Source organism: Nymphalis io, chromosome 8, assembly GCF_905147045.1.
Source record: "Nymphalis io chromosome 8, ilAglIoxx1.1, whole genome shotgun sequence".
NCBI lineage: Eukaryota > Metazoa > Arthropoda > Insecta > Lepidoptera > Nymphalidae > Nymphalis > Nymphalis io.
Window position 1 is genome coordinate 3,295,245 of NC_065895.1, and position 12,431 is coordinate 3,307,675.

Here is a 12,431-nt window from a genome sequence, read left to right on the forward strand (position 1 = left end):
GTGTATGTATCCTTTATATATTATTACCTTGACTGCCTCGTTGGTCTAGTGGCTAGATGTAAGGCCACAGACCTGGAGGTCCTGGGTTCAAATCCCAAGTCGGACCAATAAAAAGTTATTAGGTTTTTCTGTCGTAAGTTCTCAATAGCGGCCCGGAGTCTGAAAGTTGGTAGTGTGTACACTAACTTGCCTCGGCTAGCACGTAAAGCCGTTCATCTTACGTCTGAACTCTTTCCGGTCTTGTCGTATTGTCGTCCCAACTGATTATGAGAGTTTAGGAATAGAGAGTGCGCCCGTGTTTGAGCACACACTTTTGTGCTATTCCCGCGCAGTTGGCTAATCTCTCTTGAGATTGGCCGCCGTGGCCGAAATCGGTCTGGAGGACTTTAATATTACTATCCAGTAAAACCGCCTTCGACCGAATTTATAATGGATTAGTCGAATCCGTTTTTTTTTAAATTTTATAATTTTGTTTATTATATCACATTATAAATAAAAACATTTCATTGTCCCACTACTGCGGCCTCCTTATAAATAGAATTACTGTGTTAGTAAATATATATATTATAAATGTTTCTGAAATATATTTTCTTTTTCATAAATATCCCATTTATTTCACTCAACTAGACACTATTCTCCCTCTTGGGAATTAAATTCACTAGCATCTATATTCAATGTATACGAAAATAACATTAGAAACGCAACGACACATCGATTTAAATTTGTGGATAACCAAGCTTCTGTGTTTGTTTATTAAACACCAAGGTAAATACCAAGTGATAACTATTACATTTTAAACAATCGAATTGATCGAGACAAAACCAACAATACAATCATTGTTTTGAAGATTAAGAATAAACAAAAACTTCACCATTGTGTTCTTAGATTAATCTCTCGTGTTGTATGGACGAAACGTTTATCGGAAAGCGGTTTGTTCAGGCGACTTCGATCGCTCGGAGTATTGTGATGATGAAAAAGGATAAGAAAAGCTATTTACTTTTATAACTAGACTCATAAACGTATAGGAAGCGCTTAGTATTTTGCATACTTAGTATTTTTACTGGTGGTAGGGCTTTGTGCAAGCTCGTCTGGGTAGGTACCACCCACTCATCAGATATTCTACCGCAAAACAGCAGTACTTGGTATTGTTGTGTTCCGGATTGAAGGGTGAGTGAACCAGTGGAATTACAGGCACAAGGGACATAAAATCTTAGTTCCCAAGGTTGGTGGCGCATTGGATATGTAAGCGATGGTTGACATTTCTTACAATGCCAATGTCTAAGAGCGTTGGTGACCACTTACCATCAGGTGGCTCGTCCGCCTTCCTATTCTATATAAAAAAATAAAAAAAATATTTTTTTGTGTTAAAGAACTAATTCAATGTAATTTTAAGCAATTATTGTAATTTTATAATTAGGTATGTTTTAGTTTAAAAATAATAAAAACATATATTAGGTTTTTATTAACTCGCATTAGACGAAGGTAGATGAATTTAGAATTTTTTGAATTGAATTTTAAATTGGGCTCCTGGGTATAGGATCAGGTCATGCTTATCGTAAAAATACATTGTCATCGAAGCTGAACCAACATTTTAAATTAAATTCCTTAGGATAAGTGGAAGTGCTTGTAATTCATCATGGAAGTAAATAAAGTTAAATAAAAGCTTGTCAAAAAAAGGTTTTAGACCATTAATTTCTTAATGTAGCGTACTTTCTTTCACAAAGAAATTTAATTAAAATATTTTAGTCCTTTACCAATGACAACCAATACATACATACTTTCGCATATATCATATTATTATGGTTGTAAATAATGATTGAAAATAATGAGGCTGTACAAAAATTCCAGTTACTTCATATTTAATGGAACAGTAATTTATAGAAGATTAATTTCTGCGGTGAAATTGTCGGAAGTGAAATCATTAATTCTTAATGGATATATTAAATATGCAGGCAGACATCAAATAGCACCGATTCCCTCAATCTGTGCATATAGAAGTCCGTTCTAAGTGAGGTCTGTTCTGTAATTCATCGTCAGCCGTTTCCCTACATTACATTTGAAGCGTAATTGTGTAAACATCTATCTCTCTTACTCTCCTATTTTTTGTATATTATCTATTCACTTCTACTGAAACTTTTCAACGCTATTTTGAATTAAGTTATAACCTCATATGTAGACTAGATATAGGCAACGAATCGCTGTGTGAAAGAATTTTAAACATGATAATAATAATCTCTTGGTAAAGTATGATTTTCGGAACTCTCTGAACATTAAGCTGTTAATTATGAAAGTTGATGGTTTTTGACTTCGTAGCAAAATAACTTTCGATCATTCAATTTATCCGTTATATATTATATACTAGTTGCTATTTAATTATGCTGAGTTTCTTTCGCCGGTTCTTTTCAGGTCTGAGGTGTTTATTTACGAAGCGGTGGTAGATTTATGACCATCAATAAGCAAATGTAACGCTTCTATATTGGATAAAGATTTATGACTTTGACTTTGACTATGTACTGTTTTTTGCGCTTGTTGTTTAGTGTTTACTATTTATATCGATTTTTAAATTATTATATCGTACCATAAATATTTATTTATTTATTTATTTATTTATTTATTTATTAGGGAAACATACAGCATATCGTATATTACAACTTAATATAATAATCATATTTTAACACTTATGCCAGTTAAGTTTCCACTACTGTTTTAACAGGGAAGTGGACTAATTTTGATGTTACATAAAATATAACTCTTTATGACAAAGTAAAATTTTAACGTAAATATGGTTATGGTTAATTACTAATAAGTATTTTTCACAAGATTATAAAATTTACTTAAACTATTTTTAAACAGATCAATGTGGTTGTATTTTCTATTATGACTATTACAAGATCTTAGAATAAAAGAATTTTTGAAATAATTAGTTTTATAAAATAATATCCAATATATTTTAATTTAAATATCACATATACCATGAATAATCCATAGTTATTATGTTATTAATGTCTGATATATATGTGTGCATTGATTTTCATGTAATCTATACGTATATATAAGTCAAAAAAGGTATTAAAGAGTTTAAATGAGTAATGAAAATTTAGTCAGATCTCGATAAGCAACACAGAGGGACTTTACGTTTAAACTATTAAATTAAAAATTAATTAAATAACTCAAATTTGAAAACAGAGTCAAATATTTTACTACGCCCAAAGCGCCTTATACTACGAAACCAAGTTTGTAACGTACTCTACGCCTTGGGACTAAGTAAAATTTTTTTCATTTCGTTCTGAAGTTTGAGCGTCAATTTTTAATATTGAAATTTCCTTTTTTACTGTCGCCAATTAATTAAAAAAGTTTATGTTTTAAATCATTAAAAGATATTTGGAAGACAATGGTTTTGTGTTAAAAAATAATAAGGTTATATAATTTCGCCTGTAATACGCGAACTATATGAGCAAATAAGCGTTTTTTGCATATTTGTCGAAGTCTATGTGACGCTAAAAAAACACACACTCCCTTACTAATGGGATTACAGAACATCAAAAGAGAAAACCAGGGAATAGGCTATCGCGTTGCAATTCAAAAGAACGAACGAAGAGAACGAAATCGAATTTTAAGATCATACAGAATTTTTTTTAATGATCTATGTTGATTCGATTTTTTATGTGAAACGACTAATACTTACTTACGAACGAAGTACATTTATATTAATTAATGATAGAATTATTAAATAAGAAATTCATTATTTATTATTCAGGCATATTTTCAAGGTTACAGAATTAATTTGATGTATATAAAATCAAGGAGTAGACAAATATTTGTTTTGTATTCGGTATGTTGAACATTAAATATATATACACCATATATATATTTATATATAATATATTTATATATATATATATATATATATATATATATATATATATATATATTATGCAAAACTAGATCGTGATGATATCTAGAATATTGTTTTCATATTCCATTGAATAAATTCGTGAACAGGTACTACCTGTATTGAAATAAACGTTACTGGCTTAGGCCTTTGTGCAAGCCGGGTTGGGTACCACCCACGCATCAGTTATTCTTCAGCCAATCGTTAATACTCTATTACTTTTTTCCGTTTGAAGTATTGAGTATTTACAGGAACAAAAAATATAACATCTAAGTTTTTAACTTGTTAAACGTTGTTAATTTCATAACAGTTGTGTGGCGGTTGATTATCGCCGTGGCTTTATAAACTAAAATTTCTTTAACAAATATTTAGTATTTAAGTCGTGATCACATATTTATATCTATTTAATAGGAAGCCAACTTATGTGCCTCATTATTTTTAAAGCCAACTTCAAAATCTTTATTAAACATAAAATAATTGTATTGTAATTTTTTTTTTAAAGGAAAATAAAACCAATATCAATATTATGATTTAGGTTCCATACAAAAATACCTACCTCACTAATGAAATTGATATATTGCAAAAGTTCCTGATACGCGATGTGTTTGTTTAGGGCGAGTTGTTTCACCGCTAAATGAATATAAATGGACAACGAAGTCTCTTGTTTCCGAACAATGTAATGTAACTAGCGCGCGCAAACTAATCAAGGCTTATTGTTGTCACTTTTGGACTTTTGTGTACACTTACTATTATATCGAAAATTGTACATATATAAGTAAGTATATATATCTGCAACTAAGCAGACGCAAACATTTTGTATTTGAAATGATTTGGTTTGGAAACGTTACGTTATACGTAAACTTTGAAGTAATACTAAAATTCGACCATCTTACTCCCATAGTGCCCACATCACTTATGTAAAGCTAGTCGTAGTCGCTGGCCGTCCAAAAATGTTTAAAAGCCTTTAAACGAAATTTATCTCGATCAATTTTTAATTCTTGCAACTTAGATTGTGATACTGCATGGTAATAAAGATGCAGGCACATTAAAATAAATTGTAGATAAGAAACCAAAGGAACGGATAAAATGTATTTGCATTAGAGAGATCTTTTACTGAGAAGGGTTTTATACTATATAACAACATGGTTGGTAACGTTTAACGCGAGTGACACCGTACAAGGGTCTGAAGACAGAGGAGGCTAATGGAAATTTCCTTATTTACCTTCTACCGAAAGAAATCTGAATGTATTAATAAATTATAAATGTATGTATGTTCTCTACGCGTTCCTAAACCGTTCATTTCATTGTGATTGAAACTTTGCTTAGTTGTCCAGCATACGTCCGTTTTATAATCTGTGGCTATTGGAATCTGTCAAAGTGACAGTTTGCGGCAGTTAATCTATTGCATTTTGTTGGCAATACATATGATATAACAAAAAAAAATGTAATTTTCAACTATATTTAAAGAAGCACAAATCCATACATTTTACAAAGATAACGATGTTATAAGATACTCGCCATAATTAAAAAAGTACTTATATTAAATTTATAATGTCCTGTAATACTCATGATAATTTACATGTAAAAAGAGATTGGGACTTTAAACGTTTAAACCCTTTCAAACATTTATCTCATCGATCGAGTTATTGGATCGTTTTACAAAAGAAAAGTATATATAGTACATATAATATACTTTCAAAGTGGTGGATATTCATTGCGAAGGGCTCTAAAGGCTCACTAAAGCAACTGTTTCAATTCATTATGTAGTGGATCACCGAGAAGAGAACCACTTTTTAGATTTTATATCTGAAGTTGGCTGATTTGTATGTCTCTAAATTAGTGTCGGTCGGTCAAGTTGAACCAGAATTTCGAATAACTATCACCTGACCGATTAAGCCGAAATGTGACCAAACGTTGAAGTGTATTTAATGATGATCACAATACAGCCTAATCTATACTAATATTATAAATGTAAAATGCGAAAGTAACTCTGTTCGTCAGTTACGCTTTCATGGCTAAACCAGTAAACCGATTTTGATTAAATTACACTGCAATGTGACAGTTCCCGGCTGTCACATTTATAGATATATATCTTACTATATAGAGTAACAGCCGGTTAATGTCCCGCTGCTGGGCTAAGGCCTCCTCTCCTTTTTGAGGAGAAGGCTTGGAGCTTATTCCACCACGCTGCTCTAATGCGGGTTGGTAGAATACACATGTGGCATTATTTCAATGAAATTAGACACATACAGATTTCCTCACGATGTTTTCGTTCACCGTCAAGCACGAGATTAATTATAAACACAAATTAAGCACATGAAAATTCAGTGGTGCTTGCCCGGGTTGAACCTACGATCATCGGTTAAGATTCACGCGTTCTAACCACTAGGCCATCTCGGCTTATACGTATATAGAGTATACATTTCATGTATGTATGTATGTAAATCTATTCGATATACGGTTATTTAAATGAATACAGTTACAACTTTTTATATATTTTCTTATGGATCGATGTAGTAAAGAGAATGAGTTTTTTAGTTTTAGTTCATATTTTATAGTGTATTCTTTAGGGGACGAATTCAAAGACTCGACTTAAATAAGTAGAATTATTTATTGGAATTAAATGAACATATTGGAGAGTTCGGCTTAATGTCACAGTCTCCAAAGAACCAAATGAAATTATAACTTCCATATAAAAAAACTTTATAATGTAAATTATATGTTACACTTTCATTCCGAGATTACATTTGAATAAATATTTATTTTAATGATGTTCTACATCAATGCTTAACTCAGGGTGTGGATAAAGGTTTCCCTTAGCTCTGGAAGGCAGTTGAGTTGTGTGAATTTTATTATATAATTTCCAAGGAAATTACTGTGTCAGTGTTTTTAAAAGAAAACCGTTGAAGATAAAAATTGCTAAAGTTTTTTTAAAAATTGTAACTTGTAATTTTCTTATAGGATATATTTTTAACCGAATCAAGAAAAGTTGCGTTCCCCATGTTTACAAGTTTTTAGAAACTTCACTACTGATTTTTTTAATCATACGCTGGTATTACATATATACTTATTGGAAGGCTCTAGAATATAAGATACTATTTTAGAATAAATAAATTTATTATTATTATTTTTATGTACAGACTTGTAGTTATAATAATCGTATTTATTGTGGGATGAAGTCGTTATTTTTTTATCTTGTTAATTTTAATAAAAGACAGTCAATTAATTACAGTACGGAATTTATTTTTTCATTTATTTCCTAGGCTCGCAGTTATCTGGAGTCGCTGCCTTACAAACCACGCGTGCCGTGGACTGTACTTTTCCCTGGGGCGGACCCTCGCGCCCTGGACTTGCTGCACCGTATGCTCACTTTCAATCCGCACAGGCGCATCACCGTTGAGGAGGCCCTCGCACATCCTTACCTGGAGCAGTACTACGACCCTAATGATGAGGTAACATATATAAACTCGTGCTCGCCCGGAGATCGAAATTCGACCTTAGTCATCATTTAAAATTTGGGTAAAACGTATATAAAATAGTGTTTCGAACATTATTTTTACTAATATTTCCAAATATTTTTATCGGTATCACTAAAGCTCGGCAATACCTACCAAAAATGTAATAAATGAAAAATATTCTTCTATTTTTACAAATCTTCGGACTCGGAAAATATCAACTTCGAAGTGACGACAAAATTGAAACAACAAAAACATTTATAGATAATATTCATAATAACGTAATATCGTACTATTTTATTGAGTGCTTGAGCATTATATATGAATTTTAATACCAGTTTATTAAAGTAATTAAACGCTTTTAAATCCCTAATGAAGTAACACTAGCTGGTTTATGTTAAATAATATTTTACTTAAATTGATTTACGTAAAATTTTCATATTTATATGAAAGCGAAACAAAATCCTCCGTACTAAATTTACTTGAATGTGTTTTCAATTTAAATCCATTTAAATGCATTCGTCTGAAAAAAGCGTTTACCGACCTCTAACTTCGGTCATACATGAGAAAATTCTCACAGAAGTTTCCTCATAAACAAATGATTGAAAAAATATCTAAGAGAAATGATTTCTATAATTAGAAATTATGAAGGAGCTCCAATATAATATTAATATGAACATATTAATATTATGGTAGGTAGCTTTTCACTCTATTTTAATAGCTTTATTAAGTATACATTTCATATTATATAAAATATTATATGTGTCAAGATAATTTAAAAGCGAACACGAAATCTATAAAACATAACATTTTGACGCGTAGAAGTTGAACCAACTAGTATTTTCTTCGAAACAGTTGTTATACTGCTTCATAAAAACGTCATAAAAACCCCTGACCGCAGACAGCGGAATAAACCTGATTTGTACTGAAACGTGTAAATAAAATATACTAATGTCGTTACGTACAACTTTAACGATTATTTTTCATATTTGTAACACGAAACACTTGTCTTAAAATTATACTTACCTTATATGAGATTTTAAGAACTTCTATGAAAGAAATATATGCATAAATAAAAATAAATATTTATTTATTAATTATATTAGTGGCCATCACCGAAATTCCTCCAAGTAATATTATATTATTATTATTTTATTACGGTATTATTCACGATCTGCCCTCCGCGGGGAAATCGAATTAACAACAATAAACGCTCTCGGGACCTGACCCGAAACGGTCGAGCGTTGGAAAATATACCTCATATTTGTTTTATTACCCTTATAATTAAATAAATACATTCTAATTATTACTTTTTATGTACAATAGGCAAAGATCGGATAGCTTAACAAAAATTAAAATGAAGAGCTATTGCAACGCGTGCTGGTCATAACCTTGTAGGTGTATTTTTAGTGTGGAAAATATCTACAGCATGCATTTTCTTTAAATACTAATTTTATTAATTTAGTAATATCTTGCTCAGTTATACATATATATTTCGATGGAGACTTATAGTTTGTATACGCTAACTCGCGTAACACATATCATCATCATATTTAAAAAAAATGCAAGTGAAATAATTAGAAAAATAGAAGCGGGTACCATTTCATACACTATGTACAACCACTAAATACAATAGATTCAATATATAATAATGAAATCGTTTACAACATATTTAGAAGTATTTTTAAATACGAGTTAACTTCTATTTATATGCATAAAAAAGTTCTTATTTATAAGAAAAAAAAACATAAAAAAATTACTAACACAGAACCTTAATGGAATTGTTAATTGAACAGTCTTATGCTAAGATCCATTCTCGGTGTCACATTTCGCGTCGTTGAATTTAATTCGAACGATAACGTTATCTATCTAACAGATATTAAAGTTCATTATTTATTGCAGCCTGTTGCGGAGGAGCCGTTCCGATTCACAATGGAGTTAGACAATTTGCCGAAGGAGACACTCAAGAAGTACATATTTGAAGAGACTCTAATGTTTAAGCAGCTGAACGAAAATGCGTAGATCCGCGGAACTACCCTCGAACGGCGTCTCAGCGAAATATCGCGGAAGCGTATGCATGCAAGCTCAATTCAAGATTTTTAAAACTTCAAATAAAATAGTTTTCTAATAGATTAGATAAACATTATTCGATCAATACTTTTGCTGTAATAAAGTCATATTGAATTCTTTGACTTGTAAATGTGTTGACGAAATTGTTACTAATCTTTGCATTTCGAACTTTGATATCTTTCTTATCTCATTGCGATTAGCGGAATTTTACGACAAAACGTTGAAGTTTGAATAATTTCTTTATAAATTGTAAACAGTCTTAGGTAAATAGGAGTTTGCATGCGTTTATAATAGTTGTGTGAATGTTAAAGCAGCGACCCACCATAAGGGTTGACCAAAGTGATGGTAACCTTTTATTGTATTAATATCATTGAGTATTGTGGTATGCGTTCAATTCGCAGACTTTCGGTATTACGTTTAATTTCATATCATTTTTTTTTCGGGAATAATTTCTTCTCGATATTAGAATATTTAATTAAAAACTATAGATCATACAACCCATTCTCCCATCCTTAGTTGACTATCTTTCAAATATGTGATAGCAATCAACGTTTTACAACGACTTGGTTTTAGATTAATACAATTTTATTTCGACTATTTCTTAAGGTAATTAAAATCAAATCTATTTTAAAATTTAATATTACTTAATAATAATAGTTAAACGTTCGACTGGATGAGTAGAATTTTCAAACGGTAGATATATCGAAGTATGACTTTATAGATAGATAGGACTTTTCTGAAATTTATCGACGTTATAAACCTAGTCGTATATGGAAAGTTTAAAGGCTCGCGTGGAAATATTATACAGTATTACAGCGAACTCTGTTTCGTATCGAGTATGTTTTAGAGTACAAGGGATTGCGTTACGTATCACGGTAGCAATGTCGAATGTTACGACGTCGGTAGTATAATCTGTTTGGACCACGCGAACGGAACGTTTATTTAAATTTAATTAAATCGGTAACGAGACGGGCTTAAAGGGCGCAAGATGTAAATATTTTTTACATTTCGAATAAATGTATTTTGAAGAATCACTCGTGATAAATTTTTTTGAAGTACTAAATTCCTAATTGATTCTTGCGCGATCCCACGAGGCGCGTTTTTATTATTCGGTCGTGTCGCGGTGTTCGTTGAGAGACTTTCGTTTTTTATTTGAACGATTTTAATAATTCTCGTCTTCCTTGTATTGGCACGTTCGCGCACAATACGACTTTTAGAATAGTTCTTTCTTCATATCAGGTGTTTTAAAGAAATGTTCGTTAGATTAAAAAAAATCCGTTTCGTTTGATTGTGCGGTTTGAGTGAGTTTTTCAACGAACGTACCGCAGTTGGCTTCGGGTTTTGAATTCGAGGTTTAGACTATTGTTACTCTTTGTGTATATCTATGAAATGTTAGCTACGATTGGACCGGATACCGGTGTTTCGATTTAGGACGGTCACTTATTAATTATAACTCGAAGAAGTTGTCTGTTGATCGTAATTAGGGCGTATAAATAAATTAACGACTGTCTAATTTAAAAAAGCCCATTAATTGTTTTGATATTTTACTATTTAAATTGTCTCATAATGTTCATGGGACGTCTGTTTTATTAAATGTCAAAATATATTTATAATGTTGCTTGCTAAATTAAGACTGCGGTGATATTTGATAATGCCCAAAATGTCACTAATTATATAATTCATTTTTTTAATTCTAATTAATTTCAGATGTTAAAAATTTCGAGATAAATAATTAATTATTCATTTAAACGAAGTAAAAGAATGTTTAAACACTAGTTTTCGATTGATAATAAATAAAATATATTTTTTAAATATAAAGCAGTCTAACTTTTAGTGAAATTTCTGCTTTTTAATTGGTGTTAACTATAAACACCAATGTCACACATTTATTAATAATATGTATTTAAATAAGAAAAGCTTGACGATAAAACATTACTATTTATCTCGAAGAGATTGAAATTAATCTGTTTGTACAGCTTATGAATCTTGTCTCCATTATAAGATTTACATTTCCTGAATGACAAATATTTACATGTGTTTTCGAGGAGTAAATCCTTAATTTTATTAAAAGACAATTTATAATCATTGTGGAATAATAGTAGATATATTACGTCTTAAATGTGGATTATATCTCATTCGCCGGCTGTTCTCGTCTATTGTTGATCCATTCGGTGCGACGCACGCTGCTCGGCGTTCGTTTCACGTTGCTTGATGTTAAAAATGAAAAAAAAAGACGGGCATGAATTCGAAATTAATAAATTCTAGAACCGTCGATCGGCGTCCTATGTACATGTCGTGTATGCCCCGCACCTTGCTAATAAAGGTAAAATTTTGTCACCGCATGGAATGTGTTAAGTGTTGCTTGATATGAATTTAAATAAACTTCATATATTTTAATCGATGAGATATTCTACTCTGAACTTTTTTCACGTCGCAGACCCTTACCAATTTTTAAATAATATTTTACCGTCAAAGTAACACGAGCATTGCGTATTTATTGTTAAAATATGAGTGTTGCCATATTTTCTTAAGTCATTATGTACAAATTGGATATTGTAAGATCATTTGTTATCTGTCAACAGTTGAATATTACGAAAATAAATTTAAAACCTGACATACACATGTGTTTTATTTAAATATAATCCCTTGGCTATATTATTACATTAAAAAATAATAATAAAGTTATTAAGATATTTATAATACAATTTCAATACGTCTTTTTATTTCTTATAGTATGTAAGTAAAGGGGCAAATGGACCATCTATTGGTAAATGTTTTTCTCCGTCCATAGTCACGGTACTGTGAGCATTATAAACTTGCAGGGCTATTCCGTAACAACAAACTCGAAACTCACCGCAGAAAATGGTCGTGAAATGTCAGAAAGTGATATGCGACATTGACCGTAAAACTAATGACAATAATTATAACATTTCAAGGAGACACGCATCAAAATTAGTATATCACCGTGTCGGTATTGTTAATATTTCACGGATGAATAATGAAGCGAGTTCTTA

At 30.9% G+C, this 12,431-nt stretch overlaps 1 protein-coding gene across 1 annotated transcript in view; it reads left to right on the top strand.

Moving 5' to 3' along the window:
* Positions 1–12,035, top strand: part of LOC126770209 (mitogen-activated protein kinase 1) — a 59,085-nt gene extending 47,050 nt beyond the window's left edge. The window contains exons 7-8 of the mRNA XM_050489470.1: positions 7,156–7,344; positions 9,250–12,035. Of these exons, the coding sequence (XP_050345427.1) occupies positions 7,156–7,344; positions 9,250–9,369 (309 nt within the window). The 3' untranslated portion in view covers positions 9,370–12,035. The remainder of the gene's footprint in view (positions 1–7,155; positions 7,345–9,249) is intronic.
* Positions 12,036–12,431: the final 396 nt, after the last annotated feature.